This window comes from Carcharodon carcharias, chromosome 13 (assembly GCF_017639515.1).
Source record: "Carcharodon carcharias isolate sCarCar2 chromosome 13, sCarCar2.pri, whole genome shotgun sequence".
In the NCBI taxonomy this organism is placed as follows: Eukaryota; Metazoa; Chordata; class Chondrichthyes; order Lamniformes; family Lamnidae; genus Carcharodon; species Carcharodon carcharias.
This window is the reverse complement of record NC_054479.1, coordinates 63,181,969-63,208,338: the sequence shown is the minus strand read 5'-3', so window position 1 is coordinate 63,208,338 and position 26,370 is coordinate 63,181,969. Positions and strand designations below refer to the sequence as shown.

Here is a 26,370-nt window from a genome sequence, read left to right as displayed (position 1 = left end):
GCCCATTGGCTACATCTCAAGAACATTCAGTGTGGCAGAATGAAGATACTCACAGATAGAGAAAGAAGGCGTTAAGAAATTCCACCCAGTACATCCATGGTCGTCACTTGACCATCGTGTCCAATCAAAAGACAACTGTAGGCTTGTTCAGGGAAGAAAAGGCAATATCCCCAATTGCCTCTCCATGCATCAAAAACTGGGCACTGATTCTATCTAGCTGCTTTTATCCACCAGCTGGGAAGCCAGATCACCAATGCCAATGCACTGAGCTGATTACCCCTGTAGGACAGCATTGTGAATGTCCCAATATCCCAAGAACCAGTCTTATTATTAAACTTTCTAGATTCATCACCAGTGAATGCCAAACAGATCAGGGAATGGACAGACCGTGATCCAATTTTGTCTCACATCAGGGAACAAGTCTTGCAGGGAAGGTCTAACGAGTCCTAGTCGGGTGAAATGAAGCCCTATTTTAACAGGAGATATGAGCTCACCTGCCAGGATGGCATCTTACTGTGGGGAGCGAAAGTCACTGTGCCTCCCAGGGGAAGATAACCATTATTGATAGAATTGTGTAGCGCTCAACCAAGCATTTCCAGAATGAAAATGTTGGCGCACGGCTACTTATGGTGGCCAGGGATGGATACTGAAGTTAAAAACTTAGACAAGAGATGCGAACAGTGCCGACAGTTACAGAACTTTCCCCCTTCGGCTCCACTGCATCCTTGAGAATGGCCAGGAAGGCCATGGTTCTGCCTGCAAATTGACTATGTGGGGCTTATTTTGGGCACAATGTTCCTCTTGATTATAGACATTCACTTGAAGTGGATGGATGTATACGAGGTGAGATCACCCACATCTGCCACCACCATAGACAGATTGCATCAGGGTTTAGCGATACACAGGTTACCAGGGATAATAGTGTCTGACATTGGAACAGCATTTAATAGCATGGAATTCCAAAGATTTACAAGTCTCAGTGACATAACACGTCAAGACCTATTCATACACCCTGCATCCAATGGCTTGGCTGAGAGGGCAGTCCAGACCCTCAATGCCGGAATGAAAAAACTAGCTGGGGACTCTATAGCAACGAAATGATCACATTTCCTGCTCAGCTACAGAACCATGGCACATACGACCACCAGTATTGCCCCCTCAGTGTTATTAATAAAGAGGCAGCTCAGGACACGTTTAAGCCTCAAAACGCCAAATATAGCGGGGAGGGTAGATAAAAGTCAGGAGGCCCAGAAAATTGAACATGATTACCATAGTCGTGAAAGAAACTTCACTGTAGGAGAAGCAGTTTTTACAAAGAACTTTGGAGATGGGCCCAACTGGCTATCAGGTGAAGCCAGTGCAGTGACAGGACCCCTGTCCTACCACATATCGGTTGAAGGTCAGATAATCAGGAGACACGTAGATCACCTCAGGAAAAGGGGAACAGATCCTTAGGGTGCACCAAACATTCCTGTTGGAATCAGCACCACAGGTAGAAGGAACTCCTTTTGCTTTGGAAGTACCAGTAGAACCCTGAGCCTGAGAGAGTTGAAGAGGCAAACTTACAGGTTCCTACTGGGGAGCCTCATGGACAGATAACTCCTGAGAGGGAGGCCTCAGATAAACCAGCTGAAGTGGTAGAACTATGACGTTCGACACATTTGAAAAAGCCTCCTGAGAGACTAAACTTGTGAATCGTTCATTTTTGTAAATAATTAATATGTTGTAAAATGTTCTTTCAAGTAAAGGGGGAGGGATGTGGAAACCTGAGGTGTAATACACCTTTAAGAGACTGTGAGTAGATTGACATATGACTGTAAGACCCAATAGCTGTGTAGCGCAGGCTACCAGGTTAATGTTAGTCTAGAGTAGGGTCTGGTTGGAGATGCAAAAATCATATTAGTGCTCTGTTCTTTGTGTAAATAAATAGTATGTGCTTCATTTCATATTGGTCTCTGCATCTACCGTATATTGTAATCAACTCACCTGCCGACAGACAAGCGTGCAACCAGTTTGTGAGCAAAGCGACACTATAGTGAAAATATGGAGAGATATGGAGAGGCACAGGGGGAGACGGAGGGGATGGGGAGTGGCACGGGGGTGCGGGGAGTGGCGCGGGGGGAGGGGGAGAGGCACGGGGGAGACGAAGAGCCGCGCGGGGGGGGGGGGGGGGGGCGACGAAGAGCCGCGCGGGGGGGGGGGGGGGGGGGGGAGACGAAGAGCCGCGCGGGGGGGGGGGGAGACGAAGAGCAGCGCGGGGGGGAGACGAAGAGCTGCGCGGGGGGGGAGACGGCGGGACGAGGAGTGGCGCGGGGGCAGGGGGAGTGGCGCGGGGGGGGTAGTGGCGCGGGGATTGGGGGGGCGGGGGGAGAGTGGCGCGAGGATTGGGGGGCAGAGTGGCGCGGGGACGTGGGGGGTTAGTGGCACCGGTATTAGGAATTAAAATGGAGCCGGAGTCTTAATGATTGCCATTTCTGATACCAGCAGGATGGGTACCTTTTTAAAAAGCTCAATTGGAGGCCCCACGTCCCAAGCACAGCCTTGTTTTGGGGAAATGATTGTGCTTCACCCCACAGACCAAACCTAATAGATCCAGGAAAATCTCAACAGGTCTGGCAGCAATGGGAGAAGATAAGAGTTGACGTTTCGAGTCCTCATGACCCTTCAACAGAACTGAAGTTCTGTTCCAGTTCCAGTTCTGTTGAAGGGTCATGAGGACTCGAAACGTCAACTCTTTTCTTCTCCGCCGATGCTGCCAGACCTGCTGAGTTTTCCAGGTAATTCTGTTTTTGTTTTGGATTTCCAGCATCAGCAGTTTTTTGTTTTTATCTAATAGATCCAGGGCCTGATGGCTTTCCATTTCCTTGTGAACCAGGATAGGAATTGGAGGCTTCCCGTGAGGAGTATGCCATTAGGTACATGATAAGATCCCTTCAGACCACACCCTAGTGAGTACACCTCGACCAGACAGACTGGCCCAATACCAGACACATACACACAGACCAGACACACAGGCCTAGACCAAACACACAGACAGACGTAGACACACAAGCCCAGGCCAGACAGAGACACACAGCCCAGACACACACATACAGACATAGGGCGAGATTTTACACCAGTGGGATATGACGGTCCCGCCAAGTCGATGGAGGTTTGAATGGTTGACCACATTCCACTGTCCCATTCCCACCGTGACGGAGCCATAAAATTCCAGCCATAGAGTCACAGACCAGAGACAGACAGAAATCCTGTGCAGTAGGAGGAAGCTTTATTCCATTGTAAAGTTTGTGTGGCCATGTGTATGCTGCAATGAGTAAAAACAACATCACTTTTTGCTCATAAAATAAACAAACATTAAATAATTCCCAGTATATACAGCGGAACAGGTAACAGTCACCATTTGACTGGTGGCTGTCTTGAACTCTCCATGATTGGTGGAAGGTGGGGGGGTTTGGAGGTTGTTCTATAACATCTAAACTGTCATTTGGTCTATTGGCTTATTAGTCATTGGCCTATTAGTGGCCTGGGGATTGACAGAACATCGAGGCAGCCATTTTACCAGATTCACAGGGCCAAGTACTGGGGGCTGTGCACCTTGTCAGGCTCTAGGGACACTGCACATTGCTAAATAATGAGGATGCTGGAACCTTCCACCTCTTCTGTCCAAAATTGGTCACCATTGTGCCTTCAGCCCCTCCTGAAGACTAGAAAATTCTCCACAATCCTGCAGGTTTTAAAGGGGCTTTATACCAAGGCTTCCCAGTGGAGTTCATCTTGTCACACATGAGGCAATGACCTCCTCCCCATCAGCCATTGACTCGTGAAGCAATGACCTCCTCCCCATCAGCCATTGACTCGTGAAGCAATGACCTCCTCCCTATCAGCCGTTGACTCGTGAAGCAATGACCTCCTCCCCATCAGTCATTGCCTCGTGAAGCAATGACCTCCTCCCTATCAGCCATTGACTCGTGAGGCAATGACCTCCTCCCCATCAGCCATTGACTCGGGGAGGAGGTCATTGCTTCACATCAGCCATTGACTCGTGAAGCAATGACCTCCTCCCCATCAGCCATTGACTCGTGGAGCAATGACCTCCTCCCCATCAGCCATTGACTCGTGAAGCAATGACGTCCTTCCCATCAGCCATTGACTTGAGAGGCAAAAACCTCATTCCCATCAGCCTCCTTGTTTGAAGGTAGCTCCAGCTTCTTGGAAAGTGAGCCAGCAGGCATCATCCTGCCCCTCCCATACCAGCAGGCACATTGTCTTGTCTAGCTCTTGTCTAGCTAGGCTATCTAAAGGTTGTAGGAAACAGCACAGCCTCATTAGATCCGACTCTGAACCCAATTTCTGCCCATGTCCTCTTCCCAGTGATGAGCTAACTGGATAGTGATCAGGAGTAAGAACCTGGGCTGAATTCTTCCCCCTTTAACACAAGGGGAGCCAAGTCAATTGTAATGCTCCAGTTGTTATCTCAGTCAAGGTCAGGTAAGGTAATCCAGACTTGGGACAATAACCTGGGGCTGCCTGCTCTACTGTGGCTTAACCCTGCCCTCAGTCAAGAGGGGTGGATAACTTGAATATTTTCAAGTACATTAAACCCCTGATCACCAAAGCTCTGCCAGTATGAGGAAAGCTGGCTGCCAGGCTCTGTGAGTGATGCCACTCTCCCATGCCTCTTCCACGGTAGCTCAGCTTGGGGACTCTGAGTGGGTAAGCTGTACACACTTGTTTGTTCTGAAGCCCAGCCTGTACTGAATGAGCTGACCTTAGGTGAGGGAGGGTGGGGTGGTGTTTGGGGGTGGGTGTGCAGTGCAGGAAGGGGAGAGTTGTACAGTTTACCTCAGCACCTCTGGGGAGGGATCATCCAGCCAGGATTTCCATTGCCTTGAACATTGCCACTGACTGGAGAGCCACTGTAAACATTGCTGCCAATCCTGGGCAGATGTTCACATAATTGGTGATGGGCAATGGGGCCCAGGCACTGGCAGAACCCAAACAGTCAGTGTCTTTGGGAGAGGTGACAGAATTCGCAATAGGGTAACACATACTCCCCGCCCACCCACCCCCCAGGTAACAATCTCATCCTTTTCACCAACATGGATATGGGAGGAGAGGATAGGGGCTCCATTCCATTATCCCAGGACCAGCAGGGTAGCTGGGCACCCCATGGTTCCCAAAGCCAGTGCTAAGGTGTGAGGGGTGCCCGTTGGGGTTAAACTCATTGAGCTGCTGTCCAGTGACGTTCCAAGGGCTCAGAGGTCCAGCAGAATGGTTGTAGATGCGACCGACATTTCCAACTTTCCTGGCACTGTTGACCGCCACACTGAAGACCCCCTGGTAGTCCTTGGTGGGCAGTGAGTCACTTGAGAGATCGGTCATTGGCACTGCCTTAATGTTGAGGCTGGGTCTGCTGGAAACGTCTCCCACAGAAGGCTGGGTGCTGGAGCTGAGCCTGGCTCCAAAATCAATCCCTGGATGTAGCTGAGCATCAATGCTGCTGAATGAAGGGAAAAGGAAGAGCCGTCAGTTCATTATCCAGAGCACAATAACTGCTTCCCACCCAACTCCCACAGGCTCCTCCACTGGGAAACTACTCTCACTGAGGAGAGATACCCCCATCCCACTGTAAGAAAGAAAAATTCCATTTCCATAGCACCTATCACAACCTCAGGATGTCCTGAAGCATTTACATTCAACTTTTGAAGCATCGTCACAGTTGTATTATGGGAAATACAGCAACCTATTAGAGCACTGTAAGATCCCTTGAGCATCAATGAGATATTAACAGGATAATCTGTTTTAGTGATGTTGGGATACTGGTTGGGATACTGATGGAATCTCCCCTGCTCATTCTTCAAAATAATGTCAAGAGATTTTGTTACATCCATCTGAGGGGGCCCCAGTATAATGTTTCATCTTAAATACAGCATCTCCAACAATGCAGCACTCTCTCAGTACCACAGTCTCAGTCAGTCTAGATTCTGTGCACATATAAGGGGTGCACAAGGACACAGATGACCACACCGGAGTGAGACGGAGACCGAGTGAGTAGTGAATTAGGCTCATGTGGGAATTCGGCGCATGGGGGAAAGAGGTGTGGTACACCTAGGGATTATTCTAAAGCAGGAACAGAAGCAGCTGAGCAGAAATTAAGAAAAAGTGTGCTTATGACAGGTGTCAGGTAGAAAATACAATTGAGAACCAAGAGGAATACAGATGATTCAGAGGGGAGGTGAAAAAGCATATTCGAGAAGTGAAGAGGGATTATGAGAAAAGACTGGCAGCCAACATATAGGGGAATCCCAAAGTCTTTTATAGGCATAAAACTAGTAACATTTGGTAAAAGGAGGAGTAGAGCTGATTAGGGACCTAAAAGGGAATTTACACATGGACAAAGAGGCCATGGCTGAGATAGTAAATGAATACTTTGCATCCGTCTTTACCAAGGAGGTAGATGCTTCCCAGGCCATGGTGACAGCCGAGGAAATTCTGTCACTAGAAGGGTTCAAAATTGATAAGGAAGAAGTGTTGAATAGACTGTCGGTATTTAAAGTTGACAAGGCACCGGGACCAGATGAGATGATCCAAGGATATTGAAGGAAGAGAGAGTAGAAATTGCAGGTGCACTGGCCATAATTTTTCAGTCTTCTCTAGACTCAGGGGTGGTGCTGAAGGGCTGGAGAATTGCAAACATTAAACTCTTGTGCAAAAAAGGTTGTAAGGATAAGCCCTGCAATTAAACACCAGCCAGTTTAACTTCAGTGGTTGGCAAGATTCTAGAAACAATTATTTGGGATAAAATTAGCAGTCACATAGAAAAATATGGGTTGATAAGGAAGAACCAGCATGGATTTCTAAAGTGGAAATTGTGTTTAACTAACATGCTGGAGTTTTTTGAAGAACAAAAAAGGTCGATGAGGGTACTGCTGTCGATGTGGTGTACATGGACTTTCAAAAGGCATTTGATACAGTGCAACACAAAAGACTTGTGAGAAAAGTTATTGCTCATGGAATAAAAAGGACAGTAGCAACATGGATATAAAATTGGCTGAGTAATAGGAAACAGCGACCTGGAGGAAGGTTTATCGTGGAGGTCCCCAGGGATCAGTATTGGGACCCTAGCTTTTCCTGATATATAATAATGATCTAGATCTTGGTGTGCAGGGGACAATTTCAAAGTTTGCAGATGACACAAAACTTGGAAGCATTGTAAACTGTGAGGACGACAGTGTAGAACTTCAAAAGGACAGGTGGTGGAGTGGGCACATAGGTGACAGATGAAGTTCAAAGTAGAGAAGTGTGAGGTGATGCATTTTGGTAGGAAGAACATGGAGAGACAATATAAAATAAGGGGTACAACTCTAAATGGTGTGCAGGAGCAGAGGGACCTGGGTGTAGTCTGTTCTCTCTCCTTCTCTCCTCCTCTTGTTGGTTCCAGGCCCCAGGCCTCAGGCTTCAGGGATGGCTGGAAAGCCTTTTGGTGGATTCAGGGTGTTCCTGGAACCTTTCTATAGATTAAAAAATCCAACTGCAGGAGAGCAGTTTAAGTTGACAAAGGTTTTTTTTTAACCCATCCAATGGGTTGAGGTCACATGCAGTGTATCCCCGCCCCCCCACCTCATAAAAACTTAGCAACCCATATCATCCCACTGATCTGCCTGTATTCCCCAGAATCCAGATTTCCATTTCAATCCACTCCTAGCAAAGTGGGAGCACATCAGGATATTAACCCATTGCTATTTTTTCCAAATTTTTCCAGTCCTCTGCCTCCAAACCAGCCTGGAAAAGCTCTCCCCAGGGTAGAATTATGAAATAGAAAAGGATAAGACTCTCGAGGGAGTTGTGTATAGGCCCACAGTAGGGGGGATTTTAACCTTCAAATAGATTGGAATAAGCAGACTAGCATGTGTTAGAAGGTAGTGAATTTCTTGACTGTCCAGGACAGTTTTCTGCAACAATTATGTCCAAGAACTAACAAAGGAGCAGGCCATAATTTAGCAATGAATAATGAGCCAGATTTAGTTAACAGCTTGTGAACACTTATTGAACTGTAATCGTGATATTGTCAAGTTCATCACCATGTTTGAAACATCTAGATTTAAGGAAGGCTGACTTTAATGGGAAGAGGCAGAGACTGTCCACAGTAAACCGGGCAATTCTGTAAATGGGTAACAATAGAAGATAACTGGGAGGTGTTCAAAAAAGATTTTACTGTGATACAAAAGTGGTTTACACCCACAAGAGTGCTACTTGATGGAAAAGACAGCCATGAACAACTAAAGAGGCAAGAGACAGCATCAAACTAAAAATGCAAAAACTAAGACAGATCCTGGCAATTGGGAAAGATGCAAAGGACAGAAAAGTGTCAGAAAACAGAAAGGAAGGCCAGGATTTTCCAGCCCTGCTCACCGCCCAATCTCCCACACCTTGTCCCACCATGACGGGGCTGGAAAATCCCAGCCTAAGTGCTCCAAAAAGGTAGCACAAAAAGTAACTTGCAAGGGATATCAAAATCAACACAAACATTTTTACAATTATGTTGGATAATGGAGTGTGTTCAGGAGCAATGCCGGTTAATTGAAAGCTGACAATGGTGATGTTGTCAGTGAAAATACGGAAACAGTGGACATGCTGAATAATTACTTTGTGTTGGTATTTACGTTAAAGGAAGAGATCAAAATGCCAGACATTGTGAAGGAACTCATATTGAATCAGGGACAGAGATAACTAAAATTAATGTAAACAAAATAACAGTAGTGAAGAAAGTAATTGAACTAAAGAGTGACAAATCCCCAAGACCAGATGGTTTCCAGCCCAGGGTTTAAAGGAAATGGATGAGAACATTGCCAATGCCCTAACTAAAATCTTCTAAAGTTCTTGGGATTCAGGAACTTGCCCCTTTAGATTGGAAAACTGTGCATGTAAGAAAGATGAGGGAGTGAAACCAGGGAATTATGGACCAGTTAGTCTCACAACTATTATCGTGAAATTACTAGAGTGTGTAATTAAGGATCGAATGGCTGAACACCTTGAAAATTTTCAGCAGAGTCAGTGTGGATTTGTAAAGAGGTGGTCATATCTGACAAATCTGATTGAATTATATGAAGAGGTGACTAAAGTAGTGGATGTTATTTATATGGACTTCAGAAGACATTTGATAAAGTCCCTCATGAGAGACTTGGTTAAATGTAAAGCTCATGGACACAAGAACACATGAAATCAAGGAATAGGAGCAGGAATAGACCACATGGTCCATTGAGCCTGCTCCACCATTCAATATGATCATGGCTGATCTTGGGCTTCAACTCTAGTTTCCTGCCAGCTCCCCATATCGCTTCATTCCCTGAAACACCAAAAATCTGTCTATCCCAGCCTTAAATGTATTCAACATAGTGCATCCACAACCCTCTGGGGTAGAGAATTTCACAGATTCACAACCCTTTGAGTGTAGTAATTTCTCCTCATCTCAATCCTAAATGATCAGCCCCCTAATCCTGAGACTGTGCCCATGTTTTAGAATCCCTGACCAGTGGATACAATCTCTCTGCATCTGCCCTGAGGAGCCTTCAGAATCTTGTAGGTTTCATTGAGATGTCTTCTCATTCTTCTAAACTCCAGAGAATATAAGGCAATTTACTCAGCCTCTCATCACAGGATAACCTCCTCATTCCAGGGACCAACTCAGTGAACCTTCGCTGTATTGGCTCCAATGCAAGTATATCCTTCCTTAAATGTGGAGACGTAATGTGGCGCACAGTACTCCAGATGCAGTCTCGCCAAAACCCTGTACAACTGTAGCAAGACTTCTTTATTTATGTACTCCAATTCCCTTGCAGTCAAGGCCAACATGACATTTGCCTTCCTAATTGCTTGCTGCACCTGCATGCTAACTTCCTGTTGTACAAGCACAACCAAATCTCTTTGAGCATCAACATTTACAATTTTCACACCTTTTTACAAATATTCTGCTTTTCTATAACTTCACACTTCTCAAATTGTACTCCATCTGCCATTCTGTTGCCCACTCACCTAACCTCTTTGCTGTCTCTATGCACTCCTCACAGCTTACCTCTCCACCCAGCTTGATATTATCAGCAAACTTTGATATATTATTCTCCGTCTCTTCATCTAACTCATTAATATAGATGTAAATAGCTGAGACCCCAACCCTGATCCTGAACCCTGATCCTCCACTGCTCACTGCCTGCCAGCTTGAATAAGTCTAATTTATGCCTACTGTCTGCATCCTATCTGCTAACCAATCCTCAACCCATGCTAATAGAAATTGAGGATAAACTATTAGAAAACTGGCTGAGTAGCAGGAGATAGAGAGTAGGGATAATGGGCAAGTATTCTAACTGGCAGGATGTGATGAGTGGTGTTCCACAAGGATCTGTGTTGAGACCTCAGTGGTCCCCTGGGTTTATTAACAACTTAGTTGATGGGGTAGAAAGCCACATACCCAAATTTTCTGATGACACAAAAATTGTAAGCAGTGTAGTTGGAAGCATAACATTTTGAAGAGATATTAGGTTAAACTTTCCAGTCTCTGGATCCTCAGACATCAGACGTACCAGTGATCCCCTGTTCTAGATTCTCCCACAAGAGGAAAGATCCTCTCCACATCCACCCTGTAAAGACCCCTCGGGATCTTATATGTTTCAATAAAGTCACCTCTTACTCTAAATTCCAGTGGATACAAGCCTAACCTGCCCAACCTTTCCTCATAAGACAACCCACCCATTCCAGGTATTAGTCTGCCAAACCTTCTCTGAACTGCTTCTAACACATTTATATTCTTCCTTAAATAAGGTGGCCAGTATTGTACAGAGTACTCCAGATGTGCTCTCACTAATGCCCTGTACAACTGAAGCATAACCTCCCTACTTCTGTAATCAATTCCCCTCACAATAAATGATAACATTCTATTAGCTTTCCTAATTACCTGCTGTACCTGCACACTAACCTTTTGTGATTCATGTTGTCAGGGCCCATTGCCTTTGATGTATCCAGTGGCTTCACCATACTTCATAGTACACAACACTAATAGTATATGACAAACATTATATCTGACATTAATTTACCTTTTATTGTTCAATCCAACCTCCCTAAATCCTTTGGCAAATGGATTATGGTCAATCTTCAGTTTTGTAATCTGGAATGAAGTTGAATAACAGAGTCAGGCATCGATTTTTTACCAAGAATCAGGGGGAAATTCAATGAACCCATGGCATGCATCACCAACCAGTGTGATTGGCCAGAATGCTTAGTCCATCTGATGGGTCACTGTGGTTGGTCAATGCAAGGGCACAACATCATTGGTCAATGTTACAGGTCAGGGTGGTTGGTCATTGTGAACAGCAAGTGTGATTGGTCAGTATGACAACATCTTCTGGTCAAAACACTGGGATCTTATACTTTTTGCAACAATACTGGGGTTTATTAGTCTTTAAAATACCACAGTACAATACTCTCTGAACAGTACTGGGATACAATACTCTCTGGGCAGAATTTTCTGCCTGTTGGACAGGCTGTGCAGGAACCGGCACTGGCAGATGTGGACCCAATCGCCGCCCGCGATCGGGTCCATGCCATTTTACACGGACCGGTCAATTAAGGCCCACCCAGTGTGAAACGTGGCTCCCGGGGACAGCGGGAGTGGGCGGGCAGTGGCGGGGCTCTATAACCACCAGGTCCAATGGCAACCTGGTGGCCTATTTAAATGTGCTCCTGCAGCCTTGCAAAGGCTGTCAAATATGGCCAGCAGAAGGGTTCCCCAGAGCTGGTGAGCAGGCCAGGCAGGAGGGTAGGGCAGGGGGGGGGCACTGTGTCCCTTGTTTCTCAGATGATTGCCTTGCTGCCCTCCTCGAGGAGGTGGCAGCACAGCAGGAGGTCCTCGTTCCGATGGACGGGAGGAGGAGGCCCTCCCACATGATCAAACGTGCCTGGGAGGAGGTGGCGGAAGTGGTTAGCTCCCACGATGTGGTGCAGCGCACCTGGATCCAATACCACAAGCATTTCAACAATCTCTTGCGCTCGGGAAGGGTGAGTACCATGTTGGCATTGGTCACTTAACCCAGCAGGTAGTCTTTTCTCCCTTGCCGCCCTCCCCCTCCATCAACTCTGAGTGCAGTTACTGCATTGACGGCATGTGTCCTTCGCTGGGTGGGCCAGCAGATATTGCCCATGCCGAGGTCACCCTGAGAGGGTGGTGATGAGATGGGTTCTGCACCCACAGCAAGTGGTACACTGAGACCCACATGACTATTTTGGGGGCAACCTGGTGGAGCTGCACCTAGATGCAATGCTGGAACTGCGAAGCATGTCAAAGTCAGGGTGCTGACATGCTGGGAGGGGAGCTTCCAGGTGGCGGGGCATTAATCCATCTGCTGGTCTTTGTGTTCCATGTGCTTGTACCTCCTTGCTTAGCAAGGTTAAATCGTGTGGTGCCAAATGTGATGTAGGCTGCATTTGGCCAAGCGGGAGGGACAGGCCTGGCACCTTTGCATGAGTATGTGGCAGCTGTGGGGTGTGGAGGCACTGGAGCCCTGCAATGTTCCACTTTGGTTGGAGTGGGACAGCAGCGAAGAGATTCCAGGTTCAAGTTGCAGTAATCAATGCTCCTCTCTCCTTTTCAGGAGAAGAATGCTCATAATGAGGACTGGCGGAGGGCCGGCCCAGTTGGTGATCATTATCAGGTTCAAGCAGGAGGCCCCCGATCTGGAGAGGTGCCATGCGCCCAGGTCCACCGGTGTTGGTGAGGCTGGGGATTCATCGGCAGGTATGTTTGCCCAGCACTGAGGTCACCATTAGTGTCCCAGCAGCCACGGAGGTGCTGAATGCTCAGTGATTGAAGTTTGCAACATGGCTTGACCATTGCTTATGGAAGAATGAGCGCATAATGATCCAGGGACAGGGATGCACATTGATATTGTCTCCACGTTAACTAATCAAATGTCCTTGTTCTTCCTATCAGCATCACTGGAACAGGACCAGCAGGAGAAGGCACAGGTGCCCCCTCTCACACTTGAGGGCCCTGAAGTTTCTGACCCACCAGCATCACACCATCTCTGCCAGGCAGGCACCAGCACAGACACTGGCACCTCGGTGGGAATTAGATCATTGGCTAGTGTCCCGGGGCACAGCAGTGAGGGCACTTCACAGTCGCTGGAGGAGCTGGCAGAGACAGAGAGTGCCCAAGGCGCCAGCAGTCGGAGGACTGCAGGTGACCAGGCACATGCTCGGTTGGTGTCTGATCATGAGCCTCTGGAGTCATCCATGATGCAGCAAATACTAGAAGTCCAGCAGGGTGTGTGGGAGAATCTGGCTGAGATACATGAGGCTATGCTTGGCTTGGTCTGCGTGGTGGAGGAATCCACACGGACCCTCACCAAGCCACATGTCTGAGCTCCATGTTTCCTCCATGGAGAGAGTGGAGACTGTTGTGGAGAGCTTACTCCAGGGTTAGGCTTCCTGGGGATGCGCTCTGACCAGCAAGCCCTCACATCGGCATTGACCTCAGCTGGTCAGTGCCAGTGTGGGAGATGATCTGGGAACCAAGTTTCCCAGCTCGCTGCCCATCCATGCACAGTGAGCAGGGAGGTCCGAACCGACCTCACGTCTGCGCAGCAGCTGCCTGCCATCTCTGTGGGCTCCTCTCAGGGCGCTCCGGATGAGGGTGACAGCTCCTCCACCCCTCTGCCAGTGACCGTAGCATCCAATGAGGCTGCGGCGACTGGGGAGATGCCAGCTGTGGAACTGGCCACTCCCTCCCAGGCAGGGCCAGCACAGGCTCCACGGGTCAGAGGACAGCCGCCAAGGTCATCAAGGCCAAAAGGACAGCAGAGTGAGCAGGCTGTCTCAGGTGCCAGTGCCAGCAAGGGGGCAGCACCTAGATGTAGCACCTGAAAATGTAAATTTAAGGCACCTTTGGCAAACCACAGGTTTCTCACTGGTGCTTTTGTGTTGCCCCACAATGAGGTCATGATTAGTTGGTGTGCTGTTTGACACCTTTGTCATTTTGTTTCAGTAACTTAATTTTGTTATATTATTAAATTTAGATATATGACCATGGCTGAGGGTACCACTTTTGCTCTGCAGGTGGATGGTTACCCATGATGTTATGAGTGATTTGTGTCACATTGAGCTTTATTGACAAGGCTCTTAGTTAATGTTCCTATCTAGGCAGATTTAGCACTCAGGTATCGAGTGTGGAGTCTGCAGCACAGGCCTTTGTTGGAGGTTCATCTGTGGTGCTCTTGTTGAAGGTTCGTTGGATTAAAGTCTCCCAGATGTCCCTGCCTCCCTGGAGTATGTCCGGGTCAGCATCTACCCTCTCAGCATTTCCCTGTGCGTGCTCATCCTCAAGACTCACTGCTAGACTCATCGTGTGCAGCCGCAGAAACTACACCTACGTCTTCTTCATCCACAGCGTCGACCCTTTCCAGTGCAATATTGTGGAGAGCGCAGCATGCAACCAATATCACTGACACACAATCCGGGGGGGGGTACTGGAGTGCACCCCCTGAACGGCCCAGGCATCGGAAGTGCATCTTGAGAAGATTGATGGTTCTCTCCACCACAGCCCTTGTAGTACCGTGGCTCCTATTGTACCGCTGCTCAGTTTCTGTTCTTGGATGGTGGAGAGGTGTCATGAGCCACCTTCTGAGGGAATAGCCCTTGTCACCCAGCAGCCATTCATCCAGCTGGGCTGAAGAGCCCTGGCACCTGGGAGTGTCTGAGGATGTAAGCATCATGGGAGCTGCCTGGGCACCTTGCACAGACTTGCAGATTCTGCATCCTGTGGTCACACACTATCTGCATGTTCATGGAGTGGAAGCCCTTCCTGTTGTCGAAGGCACCTGGCTCACCTGCTGGTGCCTTGATGGCCACATGTGTGCAGTCTATTGCACCCTGGATGTGGGGGAAGCCAGCAATGGCCGCGAAACCTCTGGCTCATTGTGCCTGACTTGCCTTGTTCCAACGGTAGAGGATGAAGGTCAATGCACACCTGAACAGAGCGTCTGTAACCTGCATGTGTGGACAGCTGATTGGGAGACACCACAAAGATCACCCACCGACCCCTGGAAGGAGCCAGAAGCATAGAAGTTGAGGGCAACTGTGACCTTCAGAGCCACTGACATGGGGTGTCCACCCACACAATTAACAGAGATCTCAGGGCCAGTCATCTTACAGACGGAGCTGACTGTCTCCCTTGAGAGACGGAGCCTCCTTTGACACTGCACCTCAGCATATTGAGGTAGCTGCTTCGCCACCCGTAAAACCTGGCAGCAGGATAGTGGCATCTTCTGCGGCCCCTTCCACCTTGGACTTCCTGTTAGCCCTGCACCCCTTGTGCCTGTGCCTCTCCTCCCAAAGGTGGCTCCCCTGGAGGCTGAATGTGGACTCCTGGCCTCCTCCCCCTTCTCGCCCACCCCCCCCTTCCTTCTCAGAGAAGGTGCCTCCATTCCCAAGCTAAGGGAAGGCTTCCTCAAACCTGCAGGCCCCAAAAAGGATCTTTACTGTAGAGTGCTGACCTGAAAGTTGTGAATCCTGTCCAAGCAGTGATGAGTTTTGAAGTATTTCTGCTCATACAGGCAAGTATCAGTAACTTTCAAAAATAAATATCTGATTGAGCAAAATCTTGACCAAACTGAGCCCTCTTATCCTGCCCGTGGATGAGGTTTATACAAATCTGTCCTACCTGCCTGCCCGTTGTGCCCGTGCAACAACCTGAAGATCACATGGACCCCAAAAAATCACCGTCAACTGATGCCTCAAGGGCCTTAAGTGACCCGTTAATTAATGGCAGATGCGCATTGGAGGTCATCGCATGCCCGCCCACCGAAATATCACGATGGCGCATCATGACATCCGGACGCTCGCCCAACATCACCACCCATCATTTTACACGTTGGCATGGGGGGCCCGCCCCCACATGCCAACAGGAAAATCCTACCTTCTAGTACAATATAGGGATACAATACTCTCCGTATAATGCTGGGGTCTAATACTCTCCAAACAACACTGGGGTACAATACTCTGTACGATCAAGAAGTTCACGGATGACACGAAAATTGGTAGGGTGGTAAATAGTGAGGAGGATAGCTGTAAAGTGCAGGGGGATATCAATGAACTGGTCAGGTGGGCAGAGCAGAGGTAAATGGAATTCAACCCAGAAAAGTATGAGGTAATGCAATTGAGGAGGGCTAACAAGGCAAGGGATTACACTATGAATGGTAGGACCCTGGAAATACTGAAGATCAGAGGGACTTTGGTGTGCATATCCACAGATTCCTGAAGGTAGCAGGGCAGGTAGATGAGGTGGTTAAGAAGGCCTATGGGATACTTGCCTTTATTAGCTGAGGCATAGAATACAAGACCAGGGAGGTTATGCTGGAACTGTATAAGACACTGGTTAGGGCACAACTGGAGTACTGTGTGCAGTTCTGGTCACCACATTATAGGAAGGAGGTGATTGCACTGGAGAGGATGCAGAGGAGATTTACCAGGATGCTGCCTGGGCTGGAGGGTCTGAGCTATGAGGAAAGATTGGATAGGCTAGGATTACTTTCCTTGGAGCAGCGAGTGTTGAAAGGGGACCTGATAGAGGTGTATAAGATTATGAGGGACATAAATAGGGTGGATAGGAAGGCACCTTTTCCATTAGTAGAGGGGTCAATAACCAGGGGGAAAAGATTTAGCATAAGAGGTAGAAGGGTAAAAGAGGAGTGGAGGAGAAATCTTTTCACCCAGAGGATGGTGGGAGTCTGGAAGTCACTGCCTGAAAGGGTGGTTGAGTCAGAAACTCTCATAACATTTAAGAAGTATTTAGGTATTGACTTGCTTTGCCATAGCCTCCAGGCTATGGGCCAAGTGCTGGAAAATGGGATTAATGTAGTAAGATCTTTGTTCACCGGCGTGGACACCATGGGCTGAATGGCCTCCTTCTGTGCTATAAACACCTATGAGTGTATAATACTGTAGTTTACTACTCTCTGCACAATACTGTGTTCTACCACTCACTGTACAATACTGGGGTATAATAATCCTCTACGATACTCAGGTGGTGGGGGCGGGGGGGGGGGGGGGCGCGCGGGGGGGGGGTGGTGGGTTGCGCTGGGGAAGGCAGGTGGCCGTGGTGTAGTGGTATTATCAGTGGAACAAGTAATCCAGAGACCTTGCACTCCCCCAACCCTTACCAGCTGACAATCTGTACTTTAAATATATTCTCAAACAACAACCTATATCCCAGCCTAAAGTAATGTTTTTGGAGACCTGGGTTCAAATCCCACCATAGCAAATGATGAAATTTGAATCCAATTAAAATCTGGAATTAAATATCTAATTGTGACCCTCATCAATTGTCATAAAAAACCCATCTGGTTCACTAATGCCTTTAGGGAATGAAATCCGCCATCCTCACCTGGTGTCATGAAAATATAATAATTTTCATAATATTATTGTAATTTATTGTAAAGGTAGATTAAAAGTTGCATTTGGATGAGTTTCTCTGTGTGTAGTGTGTGTGAGTGGGTTTTAATTGGTCTAGGTGCTTGGATGTATCACAAGGGAAACTAGATTTGAAATGCTAAATACATAAACATGGCTGAAGTTTTAGAATGTGAGATGTGAGGAACATTTGCATTTTTAGATAAAGCAGAGTAGTGAATTTCAAAGACTTGGTAAGATGTTACAAAACAAAAACAGAATTACCTGGAAAAACTCAGCAGGTCTGGCAGCATCAGTGGAGAAGAAAAGAGTTGAAGTTTCGAGTCCTCATGACCCTTCCACAGAACGGGTTCCAGTTCTGTGGAAGGGTCATGAAGACTCGAAATGTCAACTCTTTTCTTTTCCGCCGATGCTGCCAGACCTGCTGAGTTTTTCCAGGTAATTCTGTTTTTGTTTTGGATTTCCAGCATCCACAGTTTTTTGTTTTTATCTCTGGTAAGATGTTACACCTAGCCAACAGAGGCTAAACCAAACAGTGTGTTTATTTTTCCCAAAGATTCCTGATGGTGAGTGCTAGGAAAGATTTATGTTATGGAAAAAGTAAAGCTGCAAAGACATACTGAGACAAAGAAATTTGCACTAAAAAGGGAAAAACATGTATAAAGGAGATGAGGCTTTGCTTGAGGAAGAAGGCATTCTAAAGTCCAACAAGTGTGAAAGCCTCCAGCTTTTTGTATCAAGCTGCTGTCTAAAGGAACAGAAGCAAAGAGAATTCACTTTGAATATCACTGTCCAGGGTATTGTGTGTTTTGCCTGTGTCTATTGAAATCTATGTTGTTTTACTGTTACCTTAATGGAGGTATAACTGGGAGCCAGATTAATTAGAGGATTTGTGTTATCATAGTAGTAATTTGTAGACCTATGTATGTGCTTAAAATAATTTATTTTATTAATAAATGTTTAATTAAGTTTTGTGAAAAAGCCTCTAAGGCTCAGTGGACTTATTACTACTGAATTCAAGGCACAAATCTCGAAATAAAAGTATAAATTGCAAAAGAGTTCTGGCAGCTGTTTTGAGCAGTTCAGCATTTACCATCCACTGTGCCATAACACCAGGTCTGGACTACATGTGACTCCAGACCCACAGAAATGTGATTGACTCTTAACTACCCTTTGAATGGCCAAGCAAGCCAAGTTGTATTAAACCACTAAAAAGTCCAAAAAGAATGAAACCAGATGGACCACCCAGAATCGACCTAGGCACCTGCAAACCCAGCCCTGTTGATGCTGCAAAGTCCTCCTTAGTAATATCTGTGGACTAGTACCAAAATCGGGAGAGCTGTCTCACAGACTAGTCAAACAACGGCCTGACATAGTCATCCTCAATCATACCTTACAGATAATGTTCCAGGCACCACCATCACCATCCCTGGGTATGTCCTGTTCCACTGGCAAGATAGACCAAGCAGAGGTGGAGGCACAGCGGTATACAGTCGGGAGGAAATTGCCCTGAGAGTCGTCAACATCGACTCCGGCTCCCATGAAGTCTCATAGCATCAGGTCAAACATGGGCACATACTGCCCTCCCTCAGCTGATGAATCAGTGCTCCTCCATGTTGAATACCACTTGGAGGAAGCACTGAAGGTGGCAAGGGGGCAGAATGTAATCTGGGTGGAGGACTTCAATGTCCATCACCAAGAGTGACTCGGTAGCACCACTACAGAACGAGCTGGCCGAGTCCTAAAGGACCCAGCTGTTAGACTGAGTCTGCGACAGGTGGTAAAGGAACCAAGAGGGAAAAACATACTTGACCTCATCCTCACCAACCTGCCTGCTGCTGATGCATCTATCCATGACAGTATCAGTAGGAGTGACCACTGCATAGTTCTTGTGGAGACAAAGTCCCGTCTTCACATTGAGAATACCCTCCATCATGTTGTGTGGCACTACCACCATGCTAAATGATATAGATTTCGCAACTCAAGACTGGGCTACCATTAGGCGCTGTGGGCCATCAGCAGCAGCAGAATTGTACTCAACCACAATCTGTGACCTCATGGCCCAGCATATCTCCCACTCTACCATTACCATCAAGCCAGGGGATCAACCATGGTTCAATGAAGAGTGCAGGAGGGCATGCCATGAGCAGCACCAGGCACACCTAAAAATGAAGTGTCAACCTGTTGAAGCTACAGCACAGGACTACTTGCATACCAAACAGCCTAAGCAGCAAGTGATAAGACAGAGCTAAGAGTTCCTACAATCAATGGATCAGATCTAAGCTCTATAGTCCTACCACATTCAGTCGTGAATGATGGTGGACAATTAAACAACTAACAGGAGGAGGAGGCTCTACAAATATCCCCATCCTCAATGGTGGAGGACCCCAGCACATCAGTGTAAAAGTTAAGGCTGAGGCATTTGCTACAATCTTCAACCAGAAGTGCTGAGTAGATAATCCATCTTGGTCACCATTGGAGGACCCCAGCATCAGAGATGTCAGTCTTCAGCCAATTCAATTCACTCCATGTGATATCAAGAAGCAGCTGTCTAAGGGTGACTCTGGTCCCACCCCACTCTGGTTAACTTTAACTAGCCTCTGAGATGGCCTCACAAACCATTGTCCTTTCAGAGCCAATAGGGTTGAGTCATTAATGCTGATATTACCAATGACATCCATGCCTAAGAACTGTTCGGAGAATACCAAGCACATCACATCCAAACAGAGTGAACTCCTTGCTCTTTGTTGTTCTGAGGTTGCACCCTGTAAACTTAGTGTCCCTCCCCCTCCCCTTTCCCTGTCTCTTGCTGGTTCAGAGTTGGGGCATCACCACATGCCCAGTGCCACAGGCTTCATCGAGATATCGAATGGTGCCTCACCTTCTCATTCTGGTAGGCAGTGACTGCCATGAAGACTGTCTCAGGGAAGGTGAAGCTCTGGAAAATGCTCCATCGAACTCCGAACGGGTTCTCTTCCTGTACAATGTGAAAGCGAGGCTGGTAACGGTGCATCGAGTGCAGAATAATCTGAAACACAGCAAGGGTGAAATACTCAGTGCCTGTGAGTGCTGCCCTGGGAATGTTTGATGGGGACAGTGTAGAGGGAGCTTTACTCTGTATCTAACCTTGTGCTGCACCTTCCCTGGGAGTGTTTAATGGAGACAGTGTAGAGGGAGCTTTACTCTGTATCTAACCTAATGCTGTACCTTCCCTGGGAGCGTTTGATAGGGACAGTGTAGAGGGAGCTTTACTCTGTATCTAACCTCATGCTGTACCTGCCCTGGGAGTGTTTGATAGGGACAGTGTAGAGGGAGCTTTACTCTGTATCTAACCCCGTGCTGTACCTATTATGACTGAACTGATGTAGGAGGGACTTGGTTGTGAGAGAGGAGTGGACAGTAGGAACAACAACATTGCCAACAACAACTTATATTTATATAGTGCCATAATGAAGCATGCCAAGGGGCTTCACAGGAGCATTATAAAATAAAGTATGACACCAAGACACATAGGAGATATTAGGCCAGATGACCTAAAGCTTGGTCAAGGTGGTAGGTTTTAAAGCACATCTTAAAGGAGGAAATTGAGGTCGTAGGTGGAGGGGTGTAGGGAGGGAATTAAATTAAAAAGCTTGGGGACAAGGAAACTGAAGACATGGCCTCCAATTGTGGAGCAATTATGATCGGGAATGCGCAAGAGGCCAGAATTAGAGGTGCGCAGAGATCTCGGAGGGTTGTAGGAGACTCCAGAGATAGGGAGGGGTGAGGGATTTGAAAACAAGGATGAGCCAGTGAAGGTCAGTGAGCACAGGGTGATAAGGGAATGAGACTTGCTGCAAGTTTAGACACAGACAGCAGAGTTTTGAATGACCTCAAGTTTATGGAGGGTAGAATGTTGCAGCCAGGTGTGTTGGAATGGTCGAGCGTAGAGGTAATGAGGACCAGGATGAGGGTTTCAGCAGCAGATGAGCGGAGACAGGGGCAAAGTCCAGTGATGTTACTGAGGTGGAAATAGGTGGTCTTAACGATGGCTTAAATATAAGATCAGAAGCTCATGTTGGGATCTAATGTGACACCTAGGTCGCAAACAGATCGGCTTAATCTCAGATTGTTGCCAGGGAGAGGGATGGAGTCAGTAGCTAGGGAACAGAGTTTGGAGCCGAGACTGAACACAGTCTTCCCAATATTTAATTGGAGGAAATTTCTGCTCATCCAGTTCTGAATGTAGGATAAGCATAAGTACCAGGCAATGGCCGTCTCCAACAAGAGAAAACCTAACCATTTCCCCTCGACATTCAATGGCATTACCATTGCTGAATCCTACACTATCAACATCCTAGAGGTTACCTAACCAGAAACTGAATTGTACCAGCCACATAAATTCTGTGGCTAGTCGGAGGCTGGGAATTCTGCGGTGAGTAACTTACCTACAATAAATACAAGGCACAAGTCACTTGCCTGGATGAGTGCAGCTCCAACACTCAAGAAGATTTGACATTGTCCAAGACAAAGCAGCCCAGTTGATTGGCACCCCATCCACAAACTTTCACTCCCTCCATCACCGACGCACAGTAGCAGCATGTGTACAATCTACAAGATGCACTGCAGGAACTCACCAAGGCTCCTCAGACAGCACCTTCCAAACCCACAATCACTGAAATCTAGAAGGACAAGGGCAGCAGACACATGGGAACACCACCACCTGGAAGTTCCCCTCCAAGTCACTCACCATCCTGACTTGGAAATATATCGCCGTTCCTTCACAAAATCCTGGAACTCCCTTCCTAACAGCACTGTAATTGTACCTACACCACATGGGCCACAGAGGTTCAAGAAGGCAGCTCATCACCATCTTCTCAAGGGCAATTAGGGATGGGCAATGAATGCTGGACTAGCCAGTGAAGCCCACATCCCATGAACAAATTTTTAAAAAAGGCTAACCCCAGGGGGTGCACTGGGCAGAAAGTTTGATGTGAGAATAGAATGGGGCAGGTGGAGCTGCTGCTTGTAACAAGCCAGTGTCGAGTGCCTCGGTAAGCCCGTCAGAGGGTGTTGAGAGAGGCAGAGGGGGAAAATATTGACTTGTCCAAGAGGGAATAAAGCCTATGACAGCAGTGAAAGAATGGGTAGGTTGTGGAGTACTGATGGGTTGGAATTGGAGGACAGAGAATCTGAGAGGGGAGAAGTGAAAGCAGCATGATTATAGCTGAGAGTGGTCAAGGAGTGGCAAAGAGAATAGAAGTAAAAACAGAGTGAAAGTGGATATAGAGGTCCATAGCAACAGCCACAATGCACACGGAAATGGACTCAGGGAAAACTCAGATTACATAGGCCTGGTTACCAAAAAATTAGAATAGATTAAAACCTGATAGTAAATGGGAAATTGATAGGAGATAGTAGGAAGGAATCCAGAGTTAAAGTCCAAGGTCCCGTGGTGGAACATTGACAACTTCGTAAGTGTGTAATCAGCAATGAAGCATCAACGAACTATTGTCCCGGCTTGGAGACTGGTGAAGACAGTATAATCCAGAAGCTGTTTGAGGAGGAATGGGCTGCCTTGAGACCCAGGGAGGGAGGGAGTGGGGCTGAGGGGGAGGAGAGGGAAGAAGCGAGGCTGAGGGGAGAAGAGGCTACAGGAGCCAGCAGCTGATATAAGAAGGCCTCATGTGGTATCTGACAGGGAATGCTATGTAAACATGAGTGAGTGTGAGGGATCACGGTCACCTACATGGCCAGACTGGTCAAGCACGTTGTTGGTGAGTTTCAGCTTGCAGAAGTCGACGGTCTGTCTCATCCAGTGACTGCCGAGAGCCGGCGATTCCGGGTGGATGTAGGTCACACACGGAGGCTGTGGTTCTGCCTTCCCACACACCCCCCATTGGTCCTTGTACCACTGCAGAGAGAGACAGAGCAACATTACACACAGGATAGAGAGCGGCCTGCACCTCAGGCACATTGGTCTCTATTCCAGCCCTGAAGGACTGGGTTAGACCCAAAGGAAAACAGAAACACTGCACAGTGGGGAAAGACCAGCCTTCATCTCAGCACCCTGGACTCCACTCCGGCCTCAGAGGGAGTGGGTTAGGCCCAGAACTTCACTCCAACCCCGACTGACCAGTTGAAGGTGGGGCTGGGTCATAGAGGCTGAACTTCCAATAGCCTGGGCTCCTGGGCCTCAGTTCAAAGGCAAAGGATGTTTACAACCAATCCCTTTAACCCCAGTTACAGTGAAACCTGAGGGAAAAGGCTGCAGTCAACTTAACAAGTAGAAAGCAAAATGGCAGAGTGACAGCCCCAGTAGCTATGGCAACACTCCAATGTACCCTGAACTTTCACTCCCCGTGGTCCTCACCTTATAGCGCATTCCATCAGCTGGGACCAGGTCGACCATGATCATGTACCGGGAGAACGGCAGTAACCCAGACACACTGATCTTACACTGAGGGAACATCCTCCTGAAGGAACACAATCCATTAAAAAAACAAATCAATCACTTTGCTCTTTACAGTCCGACACCTTCCCTTCCTGTTTAGAATCTCCCCATTCTTCTCATGCCCTTCCCATGGTTTTCTCACCTCCTCTCCTGAAGGTGCTGACTAATCGCTGCCTGACAGTTCCATAGGCTACTCACCCAGTGGCTTGTCCATTCCAGATGTGACAGCATACAGAACAATCATTACTGAGATGTTCCACTCTGGAAGCCATCACATCCAACCCTTGAAGATTAGCAGCTTGATTAAATTCAAGTATCAGAGCCCTACATTGGTTGATTGTATTCCAGTATTGGAGCCCTTCATTGGTTGATTGGATTCCAGTATTGCACCTCTTCATTGGTTGATTGTATTGCAGCAACAGCGCCCTTCATTGGTGAGATTTGAACTCAGCCTCTGGGCTGTTCATCCAATTGCAAGAGGGTGAGTGAATTGTGATGGCAGAGGGTAGGGCTCCAACCCCAACCATTCTGGGTTGACATGGCTCAGTGACTCATTGGGCACAGTCCCTGGACTGTGAGTGTTGGCATTGCCCAATATAGCCACAGAATTAACTGGGAAAATCTGCTGGGAGGGAATCATTCCGCACGTACCTTAGCCCAACTGTGAGTGCAGGATCCTGATCCCAGACCTCTGCTGGTGGACTATGCCCAAGCTCACAGCTGCAGGAAACAAGCTCAGGCCTCCAACAGCTTGGAGAGATGGCAGCCCTTTTAGCAGGAGGTGTGAAGTTAGCGATGGCCCCTATTGGCATCACTAGCTGTGTGCCTGGTGTTGGCTCTGACCCTGTCGCCCATCCCCCCCCACTTCACTTACCCCCTAACTGTCTGCTCCTGGTCCTGCCCCTCTGCCTCCCTCCATCTGCCCCTGGTGGAGAGACACCTTACCTGCCTGATTTGCTGATGATCATTTCGGTGCCAATCTGGTGAAACTTCTGCCACAGTTGTTGGTCCTCCAGAGTGACCCTGATATTGCTCCCAGAGTCAGCCTGACTGGCAATGGCCCTTGGGGTTGGTGAGGGTTCACGCTTTGGCACTGGGAAAATAAAAAGGATTCAGTGACCTAGGAACGGCACTCTGAACAGTCAGCCTCCCTCATAAAACCTGCAGCACAGAGCATTTCACCACAAAAAGTAAACTTGCAAAATGATCTTTTTTCTTCATGGAGGAAAATTAGAGATTTGGGCATAGCTGGCACAGTACTGAGGGAGCACTGCACTGTCAGAGGGTCAGTACTGAGGGAGCACCGCACTATCAGAGAGTCAGTACTGAGGAAGCACTGCACTGTCAGAGGGTCAGTACTGAGGAAGCACTGCACTGTCAGAGGGTCAGTACTGCGGGAGCACTGCACTGTCAGAGGGTCAGTACTGAGGAAGCACTGCACTGTCAGAGGGTCAGTACTGAGGAAGGACTGCACTGTCAGAGGGTCAGTACTGCGGGAGCACTGCACTGTCAGAGGGTCAGTACTGAGGGAGCACTGCACTGTCAGAGGGTCAGTACTGAGGAAGCACCGCACTGTCAGAGGGTCAGTACTGAGGGAGCACTGCACTGTCAGAGGGTCAGTACTGAGGGAGCACCGCACTGTCAGAGGGTCAGTACTGAGGGAGCACCGCACTGTCAGAGGGTCAGTACTGAGGAAGCACTGCACTGTCAGAGGGTCAGTACTGCGGGAGCACCGCACTGTCAGAGGGTCAGTACTGAGGGAGTGCTGCACTGTCAAATGGTCAGTACTGAGGGAGTGGTGCACTGTCGGAGGATCAGTACTGAGGGAGAGGCGCACTGTCAGAGGGTCAGTACTGAGGGAGCACCGCACTGTCAGAGGGTCAGTACTAAGGGAATGGCGCACTGTCAGAGGGTCAGTACTGAGGGAGCACCGCACTGTCAAAGGGTCAGTACTAAGGGAATGGCGCACTGTCAGAGGGTCAGTACTGAGGGAGTGCTGCACTGTCAGAGGGTCAGTACTGAGGGAGTGGCGCACTGTTGGAGCTTTTCAGATGAGTCATTAAAGTGAGGCCCCGTCTTCTCTCTCGATTGGTTGTACATAAAATTTCCAAGGGCACTATATATAGAAGAGCAGGGTAAAGTGCTTAGACTCATCCTGTGATTGGGAAGGGCACTATGTAAATGCAAGTCTTTCCATCTTTAGAATGGTTGAAGTGAATTTTGTACAAAGTGAGCAATGGGAAACTGCCCATTCTGAAGGGTTAAATGGCCCCTGTGTAATTAGAAACACTCCTGGAATGGCGGTGCGTCTATCAGAATTGACAGCTAGGAGGAAATGTGGAGATTGCAATTACACGTGAGTGGGACCTCCCGTATAGCCCCCTGGTGTATGGAGGTGGGACCATGTAGAGACTACAGGAATGAACATCAGCACTGGGGTAAATACAACCAAGTACATGAAATATATCCTCTATAATTTAGGG

General features: G+C 47.9%; 1 protein-coding gene across 1 annotated transcript in view; it reads right to left on the bottom strand.

Moving 5' to 3' along the window:
• Positions 1-5,091: 5,091 nt before the first annotated feature.
• The window catches only part of tbx16 (T-box transcription factor 16), a 134,803-nt gene continuing 113,524 nt past the window's right edge, over positions 5,092-26,370 (bottom strand). The window contains exons 4-10 of the mRNA XM_041203072.1: positions 24,833-24,980; positions 24,086-24,211; positions 23,807-23,909; positions 23,183-23,347; positions 20,336-20,482; positions 11,088-11,158; positions 5,092-5,500 (exon numbers count right to left, since the gene is read on the bottom strand). Of these exons, the coding sequence (XP_041059006.1) occupies positions 5,092-5,500; positions 11,088-11,158; positions 20,336-20,482; positions 23,183-23,347; positions 23,807-23,909; positions 24,086-24,211; positions 24,833-24,980 (1,169 nt within the window). The remainder of the gene's footprint in view (positions 5,501-11,087; positions 11,159-20,335; positions 20,483-23,182; positions 23,348-23,806; positions 23,910-24,085; positions 24,212-24,832; positions 24,981-26,370) is intronic.